The sequence below is a fragment of the Chelonus insularis genome, unplaced genomic scaffold (genome assembly GCF_013357705.1).
Source record: "Chelonus insularis isolate UGA/USDA-ARS -01 unplaced genomic scaffold, ASM1335770v1 contig_128_pilon, whole genome shotgun sequence".
In the NCBI taxonomy this organism is placed as follows: Eukaryota; Metazoa; Arthropoda; class Insecta; order Hymenoptera; family Braconidae; genus Chelonus; species Chelonus insularis.
In genome coordinates this window covers 1,138,988-1,155,212 of record NW_023276368.1, presented here as the reverse complement: position 1 = coordinate 1,155,212, position 16,225 = coordinate 1,138,988, and the positions used below count along the sequence as shown (strand labels likewise).

The 16,225-nt window shown below is 29.2% G+C and overlaps 1 protein-coding gene and 1 long non-coding RNA gene across 4 annotated transcripts; one reads left to right on the top strand and one right to left on the bottom strand.

The window, feature by feature from the left end:
- Positions 1-1,311: 1,311 nt before the first annotated feature.
- Positions 1,312-10,944, bottom strand: sff (sugar-free frosting). Of its 3 annotated transcripts, none has more exons than XM_035085363.1 (13): positions 9,839-10,944; positions 8,569-8,749; positions 7,936-8,076; positions 7,672-7,822; positions 7,212-7,427; positions 6,917-7,116; positions 6,181-6,411; positions 5,797-6,128; positions 4,210-4,352; positions 3,934-4,086; positions 3,382-3,556; positions 2,692-2,921; positions 1,312-2,435 (listed from the first exon to the last, which is right to left on the bottom strand). In XM_035085363.1, exons 1-13 carry the CDS (start codon positions 10,002-10,004, stop codon positions 2,214-2,216), a joined length of 2,541 nt encoding a protein of 846 aa, XP_034941254.1. In that variant the 5' UTR covers positions 10,005-10,944; the 3' UTR covers positions 1,312-2,213. The 3 variants fall into 3 exon arrangements, with proteins under 3 accessions (XP_034941254.1, XP_034941264.1, XP_034941271.1); XM_035085373.1 differs by having other exon boundaries at positions 2,710-2,921; XM_035085380.1 differs by having other exon boundaries at positions 2,710-2,921; positions 5,797-6,107.
- LOC118068169 (uncharacterized) lies at positions 3,263-4,406 on the top strand. Its single transcript, XR_004690479.1, has 4 exons — positions 3,263-3,392; positions 3,484-3,595; positions 4,020-4,128; positions 4,206-4,406. It is a non-coding gene; the product is annotated as an uncharacterized lncRNA (long non-coding RNA).
- Positions 10,945-16,225: the final 5,281 nt, after the last annotated feature.

Below are 16,225 nucleotides of genomic sequence, written 5' to 3'. Positions count from 1 at the left end.
TAATTTTTTTTTTTTAATTAATTTACTTATTCGCTTTGGCAAAAATATGAGCTAAATACGACCATGATCTATGAATCCACTCATAGGCGATGTCAGTTTAATTACAAGAAATGTAATAAATTTTAGATTACATCGACATTAGAATTCTTGACTAGCAACTTAGTATTTAATTAAATAATATAATAAATAAGATCACGTTTAAGTAGTAAGTTAGACAATCAGTAATTTTTCTTTGACAATTTATGTACTATGTATTCAGTTAAATTGAAATTCATTAAATTAGTAATTACCTATTATATATTTTCGCATTTAATCGCTTGAAATTCGTATGATATTAACATTAATTTATGCTAATTTATGTTCCAAATATTAAGTAAGAATATATTTTACAGTATTGGCTTAAAATTTTTTAAATACCCAGAATAAAGTGATTGCCAAATTTCTTATCATGATCATTAATAAGAATTCATCATTTACAATGTTTAACAATTGAATTATCAAGCTAACAAAAATATATGCCAACCAATCAACAGATTTGCTAACAATTGTAATAAATAAACAAACGTTTTAATTCATGCTCGTATTTTTTATTATAAAAATAATATCCATTATTGCATAGAAAAAAATCCAGCTTATGGAACTAATATTTTTGTGATTTTTATTTTTATTACATCAAAAATTAAAAATAAAAAATAGATCTTGTCGTTATTTTTTGAATTTTTTTCTATTTATCTAAAGTTAATAATAAATAACAAAACTTAAAAATTCATTCGACATTACAAAATCGCCCAATTTTTCATTAAATACACATTCGAAACACTAGAAAAATGACTATCATCTGATATATTATCAATGTTAACAATATGAATTATCTAAAAATTAGAGACTATTTCAATTTTCGGCTTATATATCAGGTTTTTTTTTATTTAAGTTCACCCGACACAATATATTATCGAAATATTCTTGTCTTAATACTTTATTTTGTTTATTTATGGTCTTCATCAATACAAAACGCTATAGTTTAAATATGGCCGGTAATATCATTTATCATTTATTTTTAATAAACATACCTATCATATAGTTTAATATTTATATATATATAAATTCGCAATTAACCATTAAATAACTTTGTTTTTAACCCTTATTAAAAATCGCAAGGTATTCAAATTATAAATTCAAAAATGAAGAATTATCATATAATATCAACTGGAAATTTTTACTACTACTTCATTATTATTTTCAGTTAATTTACATTTACTTAAATATATAAATAAATAATAAATAAATTTTTAATATGCTTATAGCCCGATCTGTTAGCAATAATTATCAGAAATAATATAATGTAAAGTCTGCATTATTTTTTATTTTTAATTCAAGCTGTATTTTATTTTTTATCTAATTAAATGCGCAAACTATAGAATTTTCATAATGTGCGCTAATTTATTACTTAAAATGCATAATTCGATACGTAAATCCAATAATGCACGTTGACAGTAGATGTTAATTAATTACTCAAGATGTGTACCTTAAATAGTCAATCATTTTTTAATGAAATAATTGGATCAATCAACAGACATTTTAACTGTCGTTTATCATCGGTTTTTTTGAATTTATTTTTAATCAGTTAATCATCAATTTTTACTTTCGTATTAGTAACCATTTTTTATTTTCTATTTTAGTTGGGTATAAATTTATTGGAGCAACTTATTCGACTATCAATATTTCATCAGGATAGATTGCCACTTTAATTAAAAACACTTTAATAAATAAAAGTGTTTCATTGCACATTTATTTTATTTCTTTTAATTGTTTATTTATGAAATATAATCATATTCTTAGTCAGCCGTGGGATATGTTTGTTGAGAAAATATATCTTAATACCTACATAATGTTTTCAGACTCTCTCTTCATTATCATCATTTTAATTAATTATCAATTATTTGCGCAATTCTTTAAGATATTTATCCGCTTTCGAGCCATTGCATACGAGTTCCAATTTATTCGTTTATATTAATCCGTAAATGAATTTTGTTTTTTAGCCTCTGTTAATCGTTTTAAATCGATAACGATGGCATCAAGTAATCAACTGATTGGACAGAGATATTGTGAAAGTTTAAACACTTATTTGCTTTAATAACTCACCAAAGTCGTTGAGTACTGTTCCAAAGATTTGCAAGACTCGAACAAAACTCCACCCGGAAGTTCTCATAGTATCACGCTATGTTGCTACCACTCATTGTTGTGACACACTTTTTTTCTGGAGTATTTTGACTTTCTGAATTACTTCGTACTGCTTTAGGTGGACTTCCGGGTGTAGACGTACCATCTCCTGGTGGATTATTGTTATTTGTAGAGGTGGAACTTCGTCTTCCGTTTTCGTGAGTCGGAGATTTCACGTCAAACGCAGAAGTTTCTGACTCGAGATCAGAATCAATCTGATAAGAAAAAAATATTACTTTGTTAACATATTTATTACAAACTTTATCTATATTTTAAATAATCAGCATTGCTAAAATATCAAAAGTTATTCAAGCAAATAAATTTTTTATGTCAAATATTTTCTAGAAAATGTGACAAGACATCTATATAAGAGCTTTAAAAGTTTCTTTCATAAAAGCTAATAGCCAGCATTAAACTAATTTAAAAATGAAAGTGAGAAATGAAAGTTAGATGAAGATGATTTGATGATACCTTGTTAAAACAAACTACCTGTCTGGTAGCAGGGTGTGGACTGAGGAAGAGCCGTTCACTGGTGTCACTTCCACAACTTGAGCTTTCACTCATTTCTGTAGTAAATTTACGAGAAGCTCGTGGACTGGGCGGTGCTGCTCTGCTTTGAGCACCGAGTGCTAATTTAATGTTTCTAGAGCACACTTGAGATTGTATATGCTCGCAAACCCTTCGAAATCGTCGGATATTACCTGTTAAATGTCAAAAATGATTAACAAACCTCTACATCATTTTCTACTTTCATTATTAACATCACTCAATAAATTTCAATCATTTTTAATAATTAAAACAAAAATGTTTTTATTTCAATCATCAACAACATTTCATTTCCTTAATATCTTCATCGAGTAAGACGGTAGTGAATCTACCAATTCCATATTTCATCAGTTTAGAGAATATTCAATTGATTAGTTAAACAAGACGGAATTAGTTCAATTAAATGGCACGTCATTGTGTCAATACTTGAGGTGATTATCTGGAATGAAAGCTTGGTGGATATATGTGTAGATAAGGAAATAACGGTATTACAAACGTGCCAAGGTAACATCGATTTGCTTAGTCTCTTGGATAATTGCCAAACATCACAAAAAATTGTAGTGAAGAAGTAAGAAGTTTGGAATAACTGGTACGAATTGCAAATTCCACACTTACCGCTCGATAAGGTAAACGTAATGGCGAATAAAGGTTCATTTGGTTTAATAGAAATAGCACTGATATCCACTTGAAACCGAACTTGACGTTGAAACATTGCAGGTGCAGTACTACTTCGTTTGTATTCCACTTTAAAGGACATTGGAGAACTTACGCTGTGTGACAATTCTGCTATCTGGAAATCAACAACAACAATACTGATAATAATAGCATAGTAACTATAAAAAATTATTGAAATATATCATGTATAATAATAATAATAATAATGGAAATAATATTTTGTAATGTAATTCCACTTAAATCAACAAAGAAATAGTTCATTTCTTTATTCTACATGGTAGTTAAGCATAATGGTACTACTATCAAGTAGAAAAAGTCATTTATTAAGTCTCAATTAACTGAATGGTTTAATTAAGTAACCTTTTTTTTCTTCTAACGAGTTTTAAATAATTATTATTCCTTGTGTTTCATTGTAAATTAGTCGTTTAAAATGTTGCTGAGCTACTCTATTATAAGTTTAAATAAAAAACACTCATAAAATTGTTTACGAACCGATAAAAATGCATGAATGAGATCTGCTTTTACACTTGCAAGTGGTTTTCCTTTTACGAGGACTGTAAATGTTTCATCTTTTTCAGTTGCCATAAGACTACCAAACCAAGACTTTTTTGTAAGCTCAGGTGAAGAGTCAGGTGTAAGATGAACCTAAAAAAGATATTTCATCATCAACATTGAATGACAGTTGAGGTATATGTTCTTTTAAAATGATGTTGGAGATGATGATTTTCATAGAAAAATTTATTAAAAGAAAATATTTTTTCAAGTTACCTCCTCAGTACTAGTAAGTAATTTACGTCGATGGAAACGAGGGCTTCCGAGAAAGGAATTTTTAATAGTCGTGAGTCTAGATCTCCAATGATGAGCACCAGTTCCTGCTCCAGTATGTGGTGATCCAGGGGGTGTTAATCCAACTGTAATAAAGAAATAATTACTTTAATAATTAAATAAAGACTTATATTAAATTATTTAGAAAGAGAATATTTAATTAATTATATATGATTTATTTTAAATGGTAAATAAATGAATTAGTGATGAATGAAAAATATTATCCAATCATCAAAAATACATGAATCAATTTCATTGAAATGAATGTCAATCGTGGACAGACTCTTCAGTCAGATTAATAATATGGAAGGTCAGCTTATCGAATCATTTTTATCTCTGTGCAGTTCTGAATAATTAATCTCACATATAGAAACTTTATAGCAGTATCTAACTGATATTCTATAATTAGTTTATCGGAAAAATTAGTCTAAACTTTGTTTCAAAAATGTCGAATTTATAAATATCTTTTTAACAGACTTTAAGTAGTTATTTTTGAAATAGAAAAAAAGTGAAAATGATTACATTTCTCACTGAAATAAAGTGTGATATTTTTAATCAAAGAGATTTTCATAGAAATTTGCATCAAATATTGATAAAATTGAATTTAAATAATGAAGTTATATTCAAGTTTATATTAAACGTCACTTGAATATCAAGACAACCAATCAGTGATCGAAAAAGTAAAGGCAACTTCCGCTACACGTCTTTTTCAGGGTGAAATTTTTCTCTCTATTTACAAGGAGAATATTTCATTTCATTTTTACTGTGCAATTTTTCCATCACATTCAATTTATTGAAAGCAAGAATTTTTTAGTTTATTAATTTTCAAAATTACTGAATTCTTTGATTCTGAAGAATGTTTTAAAATATTGAATGACTCTATAATTTTGTGAAAAGCACAATTATTATTTTCTAATACACTTTTTTATTTAAACTCTGAAAATGTATAGCTGACAATAAGTTACACAGAGTTCACTCTATTGAAGTACTCAAAGGGTCATTCTGGTTTATGACTTGACGACGAAAATCAATGACTGATGTAAAATGTGAACAAAATTTAATATCAGCGGATCAATCAGATGTTATAAAAAATTCTTAAATAAATGCTTCATGTCGAAATTTCATCAATATACAAACTTCCTCTGAGGATATTTTAATAATTAATAGCTGTTTAATATTGGATTAAAACTAACCAATTTAATATTAGAATATCTCAATTGATTAAAAAAGTAGAATATGAAGTTACCTTTAATCAAATTAATTAAGACAAGTTAAATTAAAAAATTTAATATCAATAACTAAATTGACTGATTTTATTTTAATACTTTTTCAATTAAAAAAACTAATTTAAATGTTATTGTGAACAAAAAGTGTTTTCCAATAAACCGCAGTACAAATAGAAAATAGTAAATTACTGTGGTTTAAAAAATTTGAAAAAATTGACTTGTCTCATACATTGTAGAGCAGAATGACCTCTTAAAGTAGCTACGAACAATAAAACTACCCCATGTGGGGAAATTGATTTCTTACTGGACTGAATTTCGTTCAACTCAATGCTGACGTTAGAAAGCGGTTGACCACCACCACTAGGAGTTGTTGAAGTAGTAGTGGTTGTCGTGGTACTTGGCGTAGTACCATTTCCACTAGCTGTTCCAGATATAGACAGTCGATGTGGTGTAGGACTTTGTCCATGATGAGAGCTAGGAATTACTCGATGTGGACTCAGCAAACCGCCAACGTTTGGTCCATGAAGAGGAGAGCTTCCTGGAGTGGAAGCATGCGAGTGCGATGCATGGGTATGTGATCCAGTGCTTGGAGGTCGTCGAGTATGATGTCTCGTGCTGTCGGGATCAATCATAGATCTATGAAAACGAATGGTTGAGGGTTTCTATGTAAATTAATTAGGTGTCTCACCTAGACTGTCTTCGAGGAGTCAAAGGTGACCCATGGCTGATTTGACCAAGGTTTAACGTCGTGCTTCCGTTAACCCGACACGTGTCTACTCGTTTCCGTGGTGGGTCTGCTTCTAAGGCTCCTGCTGAACCTCTCATTCCTACTTTTACGGCTTCCAGTTCATCTTCATAAGCTGGTCTTCTTCTCTTTCTTTCCAGTAAAAGAAAGTAAATAACTTTTTCAGTATTATGGCTAGAAGAAAAAAACATAATTAATTATTTATTTATTAAAGTCATTTTAATTTTTATTAAAATTAAATAATAGAGCGATCATTAAAGTTGAAGTAACATAATAATGTACCAGACTTTTTAGAAGTATACTATGCTAGTAATTTTTCAAGCTATCGTAGAAGTATTTTTCTTTTGAAAAATAGTAAATTGTTGGCGTGAAAGAAAAAAACCTTTTATCTACGTACAATACGACGATAGATTAAGAGCAAAGGAATGAAAGCTTTATATTTTCAATTATTAATTTTTGGCTGTCATTTACTTTTTCACTTGTGGATATGTCCTTTAAAAGCTTTTCTTTGAAAATATAAAAAAATATTTTGAAGTTACTATTGTTTGGGAAACAATTCCTTTTAACAATGTCACTAAGTATTGTAAAAAAAAAGTCTGTCTAGTCCAATTATATTTTTTTCTCAAAAATCCATTTTTCCTTTGTTCTGATATAAAAAGGTTGTCAGCGATAAACTTACTTAGGGCTAAGCAGTTCTTGAATTAATTTATCTCTTTCCTTAAAGCAACCGAGGCTTGCAATAGCTTGAAGAACGTCCGGATCTATCAAATCTGCTGATGGAATAACGTGTGTTTGCACAACTTCCATCATCGAAAGTTCCAATTCTAACTCGCCTTTACCAGCAGCGGTTACCCAGATATGTCTATTTATCTCTGCCAACTGTAACAGATATAGTAATGAATTACATTTATGTCATAAGAGATTTATCTGGACTGTTCCTTATAATAATAATTTAGTTACAAGGCAATAGTTACCGTAAGTCGTTTATCAGGATTAACTTCAATCATTCCTCGAAGTAGATTCTGACAATCTGGTGGGACAAAATGTGGTATGTGAAATACGCCTCTTTTAACTTTTTCCAAAAGTTGTCGGAGATTATCATCATCAAAAGGCAATGCACCAACAAGAAGGGCGTATAGTATTACTCCACAAGACCAAACGTCTGCTTTTCTGCCATCATATTTTTCTCCCTGATCACAAACATTTAATTGTTAATTATAATCAATGACTTTCTTTTTTTTTTTTAGATATTTTTATTAGTAATTTTTTTTGTTAAGCTCTGATATGTTTAAAATAATTAAACAAAATTAGATGAATGGATTCTAGTATCACTATTGTTCATTTATTTTTTTGTTTTTTTTTTTTGAGAAATGATTTTTCTTCAAGCTTTCTTAAATTTTAATCTAATAAAGCAATTAGCAAATTGATATTTACTCTGATAACTTCAGGACACGCATAATGAGGAGATCCACAACTTGTTTCTAACATAGAACCCGCTGGTTGTAATGATGCCATTCCAAAGTCCGCTATTTTAATATTATTTTTTTCATCAAGTAACAAATTTTCAGGCTTCAAATCTCTATGACTGAAAATTCAATTGATTAATGCTAAAGCTAAATAGCTCATTAAATGCATCTTGGATTAATTCATCAATTTGTTTGAAATAATAAATAAATAAAAAATAAATAAATTCTTTACCATATATTGTGACTATGACAAAAATCTAATGCAGATATGATTTGTCGGAAAAATCGTCTTGCCTCTTTTGGCGTTAGACGAGCTTTTTTGACTAAATAATCGAAGAGTTCACCCCCTGACACATGCTCTAGGACGAGATAACTGCAAGAATAAATTTCAGATAAAAATTAATGGCAATTTTATGCAAAAACTAATTTGTGAGAAATAACTTTATGTATTGATTATCTATTAAAAAAGACGATCAGTTATAACTATTTATAAAGAACTTTTTTTTTTAACTTTTATTACTCAAACTAATTTTAGTTCATTAAACTCCATACATTTTCATATCAACTTTTAAATTATTGCTTTAAAAAAAAAACGTTCTCTAGAATTAGTTTAACAGTTGAAATCAAAGTAACAGAATAATTTAAAATTTTTTATCTACAATAATACACGCAACATTTGATTAATTGTATTATAATTAGTTTTTAAAAAAAAAAATACAATTTAATAATAGTAATAAGTAATGATAAATGTATCCTGGTTTCTTTTGATTTATTTTATTAAGGTGTAATGATTAAAATCAAAGTGCAATCGATATCATTCACTGATTTGTAGTGATAAAAATGAGATTAGAATCAGGTTACTTACAGATATTTTTTATTTTCATAAACGTCCGAAAGTCCAAGAACGTGGGGATGATCAATGAGCTTCATGATGGCAATCTCACGTTCCACTTTCATCAACACGGACTCCGACAATTTTTCCCTGTTGATGATTTTAATTGCCACTTTTTTACCAAGTACACAGTGAACGCCAAGCTTAACCAGACCTGATAAAAATCAATCATCTATTTTTAAAAATGTTCCATATATCGAATGTCAAAATGTCATTTACTTCCGTCTTCCTCATTGGAAATTGGAAAAAAATAACTCAAAGAAATAATAAATTCGACAGGTGGCGTTCGAAATTAAACGGGCTAAGAGAGTGTCATGCGTCAAGTGAACTCTTAAGTAATATAAAGGTATAGTATTGGTGCAGAGTAGTAGTAGAGGTACATTGTGAAAGAATAGGTGTAGAAACAATGTGTATATCTACATATGTTTAGTCGCTGTTCGTTTATATATATACGCGCTTGCGCAATTTATATATATTTTTTTTCGCATGGTTTATCGTGATAATTTTTATCACACCATAACCAAAAATTTGAGCTTGTATCATATCAGCAAAGATATCAAAAAAAAAAATGACCAAGCACAAGGTAATGATAATGGAATTTTTCCAACCCAATTGATCCAAAAATGAAATAAAATTTCGTGAGAATGAGGCCGATGTGATTGATCCAAAACCGTATACAGCACGAGTTTCCGCTATTTATCCGGAAATACTCGACTCTCTGCGGCAATGCTTCATCGATGTTTTGCTGTTCAATGAAACATAAAACTTAAACTTTCCTTTTATTACTCCATTTTCTTTAATGTACTTTCGTAATAATGACGACTATTTCTATGAACGTTTATCGATTTGTACTTTACAGAATATGCTGAACGGAATTAGTGCCATGGACAAAAGTGCATAAATAAGAAGTACGAAAAGATAAAAAAAAAAAAAAGATGAAGAAAAACTCCAATAATTTATGGACACGCCCCGAGTTGAAGTTGTTCTCATCAATAAAATCTCTGAAAATGAAAATTTCTCAAACGATTCGATAAACATTTACCGAATATGAATTTCTACTTTCTGTAAGGGTGGAGCCACAGGGGTAAGTTTCTTTAGTATTTCGATACGCTCGAGAGACTCTTGAAGTAAAAGGAAACAACTCGAGAAAGCAAAAAAGAATTTTTTTTAATTAAAAAATTTTGCTGAATAATTGAAAGGGTGAGTGGTGGATGAAAGGATTGTTAAGATGAACTAAACGCACCAGTTTGACCTTTCCCTAGAGTTTTTTCCAGTCTATAGGGTCCAACATACTGATGTACAGTTGTCTCTTGACTGTTGGACCCAACTGGGCTCTCTTTGCCCTGTACTGCAGTCATTTCTGTCTTGGTTTCCGCCAGGATTGTGTTGTTTGGGGTGGCGTGGCTCATTCAAAGAGCCAGTGATTACTCTCAAAGCCACTTTTGGTAGTGATCAAGAGCCACGCTCATTTCTCCATTGACGGTTTATATGTAGAAATAATTCGCCTAAACCAACAACCATCTGCACTGATCGTCCGCATGCCATGCACGTTCTTCGCGCGAGCCCGAACAAGACGCCGGTGTGGCCAAAGAGGCCGAGGTCTTGTTCTCGTTTTCATTCTCCTTTTTTTATTATTTATTTATCAAATAACTAATCATCAATAATTGGTTTAATTATTCATCAAATTATTTTAATATAATACTGACAGTCCAAGTGATTGAAGCAACTAAATAAATGTCTGTCACAGCTTATTGGTTTTTCGTTGATCACCAAGACGTCTCTTTCGGCTTTTCATACTGACAAAATCATTAGACAAAGTTTTGATTATATTTACTAGCTTTCTTGGTGGATGAAGAAGCCAAATAATCCAATGATACTTTGTCATGCAGTAACACTTTTTGAAGGACGACGACTTGTTTTCATCTTTATCTTCAAAGAGACACTTACTGACGTGCTAAAACGTCGAAATTTAAACTCATAATCATCCCTCGAGACTCCAAAAACTCCATTTCATATATTAAAAACTTGACAGGTTATTGTAAAAATAATTATTCCAAGAAATGCAACGTTTATATTTTTTTTACACTGTTTCCCCTTTACACATACACACACACACACACATACACTTTGATTTCATTACCACTTTATCTTACACTGTCAACGTTGTCGATGATAAACCTGATGTCAAGGTAATCAAATGCACACGTGAATTCATTAATTAGCAAGATTTATTATTGATAAGTTTTTTGTTTAAAATATGTTTCAAATATGGAGGAATAAATAGTTGAATAGAACTCTTTAAATGCCGGAAAAATGAAGAATCCTTCCGTTCTACTTGAAACACGAACCACTGTGAGTAGAGGACGGAGCTGAGGGTGAAAAGCAAGGCGCTCCCAGTTCGATTATGTGCTCGAGGCGATTGCGCGCGCACCCTTTTTCCATGTATTGCAAAGTCACCCCCTGATACGAAGCGCCCGCTAGATCTATCATACAATACAACGCGCCTGCTATGCTACTCGTGGCTTTCCACACTTGCGCTTGATAATGATAAGAGCGGTAGGTTTGTGTCTGGACTACAAAAACATTAGGGTGGAAAAAAAAAATGATATTTCTATAAACTTTACCAAAAAAAAAAGCTATGATATTTCCAGAGGAAATATTTCTTTAAATCACTTCAGAAGTTTGTGGTGATGCTCAAAAGATTCTTCAATTATATGCCTCTGATAAAAATGGAACAATCACTGTAAGCTTTGGACATATTTTTTCAGGAATTGTCAGGATGCAATTATTTTTTTGGGTTGAATGAATGAATGGAAGAATTAGGGTATGAATAAATGATGATGATGATGATGATGGAAGTGATGAAATAGATGTTAGGTAATATTGATAATGAATTAGAAAAAATAGGGAAAGAGTAATGTTTGAATTATTAGAGTCAATACTTGATAATGTAAGACTGATGTTGGACATCAATAATTTTTGATATTGGTTTAGCTACTTCTCTATTTTTACAAAAAATCATTTTTCAGCTATTACGAGCGAATGACCAAGAATATATCATTCCAATATTCGTCATACAAAAAAGTATTCTTCATTTTTTCATACAGATATTGGAAATACCAATTTTGAAACTTAAATTCTAATTTAATATTACAAAATAATACTTATTGATTCTATTTTAGAATGAAAAATATTTTGTTAAATTACTTTTCAATAAAATATTTGAGTAATTGTTAAAATAAGTGAGCAATAAAGATTGAAAAAGGTTTAAAAGAATATTTTTATCGAATTTAATTTGTTGACTTATCCAACTCTTCTGTTGTTTTGTTCCAATATAATTTGCTAATGGTGATAAATCAATAAATTAATTTTTCTACTTCGTTGAGTCATTTTGATGGATATCTACTTTTCTATTTATTCTATTTATTTATTTATTTATGAAGATCAAACGTCCATCAATTAATAGTATCCAACCCTGATTAATGAAAAAAAATGTCAATAGAATTGATAAAAAATATCTTACAAAAATAAAGATTAACAGTCAAGTGTTAGAATGGAAATAATAAATTCAATATTAATGATCGTGCATATATTTATCTTTATCAACGTCAAATATAAACATAATTAATACTAAAATCAATAAATATTTGATCACTGATACAGTGGGACATAATTAATTAACTTCTGCTATATTGATTGCTGTGGTTTTTTTTCTTTACACATTTCAAATTATCATCAACATACTCATCAATAAATATTATCCATACTTTATCTGAAAAATATATTCTTTTATTTCTTGCAATAAATGAAAGTCATTTATTTTATTCAAAATAATATACTATGAATACTTTATGTAATATAAAATATTCTATTTAATTCTGGATTTATATTTCTTTAAACAAATACTTTTTACAAAACGAGATATTATTTTTTTTATTAACCAGAAGCTAGTTTTGAATTTCCATCATAAAAGGTGATTATTCCAGAATCGTAAAATAACTAGAAAAAAAGAAGAGCAACTGTTCTGAAAAAAACTTGTAAATCTTTATTTATTTGAATTACGTAACATTTATAATCCTCAAATATATTCTGATTTTTTTCCAACTGTTTCAAACATCTATTATTACCTTTTAATTAAATCAAAGCTAACAATGCTCCAATTTAATTCTTTTCCATTAACAATATTTACAAAATTCATCTCTCTTTTATCTTAATAAATATTCATTTTTATTTAACCAAATCATTTAAATATTAGCAATAAAATGATTCAATTAAATTTATTTAACAATGATTTATCTACAGAAAACAAAATAATGTGATGTAAGCAGTGTGTTTCTTGAAAAACGATGCTAAATAAATCAAATAAGAAAGCATTTTCGTTAAATTTGATCACAAAAATAGAATTCCTGAATCGATTCCAAGTTTATTTACACAGACGATCCTTTGAAGATGCGTAATAAGGTGTAGGAAAACAGAGAGATGGCGACGATAAAGGAAGTAAGAGGGAAGTAAAAGGATAGTCACGGACAATATAAAAGAAAAATAATGGTCAGGCTTAAATAAAACATAGCACAAGTAGAGAAGTAATAAATGATCAGACCTAAGGCCAATACGATGATAAATCTAATCTAAATAAGTTATATCAAAAATATAAAATAGATGTTGACTCAAAAAATATATAACATTTTAAAATAGTTTAAATCATTTTATCTCTTACGATTTAAAGCTGACGTATTTAAAAAACTTCTTCTTCAGACTTACGTACTTTTCGATACATTAATCTTTTATTTGTGTCACCCAAGAGGCCCGAGGCGTGCAATTTTAATACTCGGATTTTTAGCACCCACTAGCAGTCAGTACTGATTCATGTTACAGAACTTGTAGAGAAATAAAGAAGAATCATTTTCAGAGCATCAGCTTTGTTCGTTTTTTCCGGTTTTTTTATTCATTCCATTGAATAAAAGTATTGATTGTAAGATTCACTGATACATTGAACTCTGTAAGAAAGAATTGGAATAATTAGAAAAATAATAACAAAGAGTTTTTATCAATGTTTTTAAAGCTTTCAACAAGTCTGTGCTTTTTGTTATCAGTCAAAGAATCAATTATCAACAATTGTTTCTTTTAAAATGATTTAATTAATTTTTAAATTATTTCAAAGGAAATAAAATATTAAAATAGTGAAAGCTTGGTTGAAAATCAAGTCTAATAAATAATATAAGCATTTTTTGAATTCTTCTTCTTTTTTATAGCTTTTATTATTCATTGAAGTAAGACTTGTATCTGCTTTTGAATAAAAAAGCAAAGTCATATTATTATTTAATTAGAACTTCAATCAATAAGAATTGTTTAATTTAAAAAAGCTAGATGTTTGAACTGATTATTATCTTAAAACGTCATGAAAATTGTGCTTCATTTATTTCAAAATGATTTAAATATTGATTACATTTTTGATGAATAAATAAGAATTAAAAAAGCAACAGTGACATTTATGTTATGAATTATTTTTAAATTGGATAAGAGACAAGATATAAAGAGTCATAAACATAATCAAAAGCTACTATCTCCAGTCAAGAATAATATATTGTATTTGAAAAGCATATTCCTCCAGACCGTATACTTACATTGTTCCGTAATATACACTTGAATAACATGTAAGTTACATTAGAGTATGGTTGAGTCATTGTATATCTAAATTCTAAGATGCTTTGTTGGAACCCAGGATGCATCATCCCTGAGAAAGTAGTAGCAATTAGTGCAGGATGAACGTATTTCTCCCCGAGTGTCATACTCTTCATGAGGGGAGCAAGCATCGCTGCTAGACTTGGCTGGAATAATTGACGACTCAGTTAAGATATATACGTCCACTCATCCGTTGATTCGTCACTATAGGGTGGGTTATAGACATTTTGAATGATTTATTCGAGGTGTTGTGTTGTACATTCAAATTATCAACAATCACATTAGCAAACACACCATAAAATCATCATAAATTCCCAGTAAATCACTTACTAATGAGGCTTTAAAGGTCTTAATAATCCTAAACCTCTTGTTCATAGTCAAGTTCTATGTTGAATTAATCTTTTCAATTCATCTTCAAAAAATTTATTAGCACACCTTAAAGGTGATAACTTTAATCTTCAGACTTGGACTGATGTCTGTAGTAAGTTTCCAGACAAGTGACATTTAAAATACATGAAAGATCAAAGTTGATATTTTCGTTATAAATAATAAGTTCCCTTTTTTTGCCCTTTTATAAAAAAATAAAAAAAAAGTTCCAACTACAATCACTTCCCTTTAACACAGCTTCTACAAATGAGAATAGACTTAATGAGATAAATAATGAATTCTATTTATAACTTCAAAGTATTTATATCAAACTGAAAATTTTATAAAAATATTGTTGTCATTTAATTTTCGATTTATCTGTTAATTCAAGTGCATATGATATGTAGGACATTGATAACAGGAATAAATGATATACAATAAATAGTCACGCTCAACCTGACTATCAATTAATAATAAATGAAGAGATTGAACTCGAACACCATTAAATGTGAATGAGTATAGAGCGCACAAAAGTAACTAATTATGAGCTTGATTAAAAAATACCTTAAATAACAATTTTTAAACATAAATTTCTTAGCATAATGTAATTAAAATGTATATTCTTTATCAATGACAAAAGTGAAGATAACTTTTTTTAATAAAAAAATAAAAATGATTTATTTAAATTATTGAATATTTTTACAAAATATAGATGTTGAAAAAAAGTCCTATCCAACTGATGACACATCTTAAGTGGTGGTCGATCGGAATGTTTGTGGAACCTTCTCAATTTCAGGGGGGGGCTTTTTCAATGGAGCATGACGTCATCTCCCTTGATGAATCGTTGCACCCTTCTTTACTTCACATTCAATGAAGGAGACGATAGTGTAGAGGGTGAGACAACATTCACTATGGATTTTAGATCAAATGAACAAACGAATAAGGGGCATAAAAATAAGATTTGTAAAGAATCTTCCTTAAGATTCCTTTCTTATTACCAGCATAATCACTGTATTTATAGGAGTATTTATCATTGTTCACAAAAAACATAACATTTATTTCTCTGTATTAATACTCATTATTCAGTTCTTTAACATTGTTAAATATTATGAGACTATTTAGCTTTGATATTGCTTACAAACAGGTTTATCATTGATCAATGATCAAAATATTCCTTTTTGAAATAATCACAAGCCTAAAATGATAATGAAAATTCTTGTGACCCTTTCACCTGCCACTTAGCACTCAAATCCTTTCACTTTTTAACCCAGTTTTATTGTTAGACTCACGCTGACTAAATAATCAACTCGATAGTATTTCATAGTTTATGTTGCGTTAAACAGCAGATAGACAAATATGAAAACATGAAAGAATTAGTAGATAAGAGAATGAAACAATGAAGACTGTAAACTAGGTGACAACCTGTATCTATCTTCTGTCCTAATTAAATGTTATCTATCTTGTACTCCTAGTATCTTCTTCCATTATTTTTCATTACTTTCTCTTATTGTTGGATCAGGCGCACAGTATCCAGGATATAGCAAAATAAAGAGACTTTCCCTGTGGCGCGCGCGACTCACGT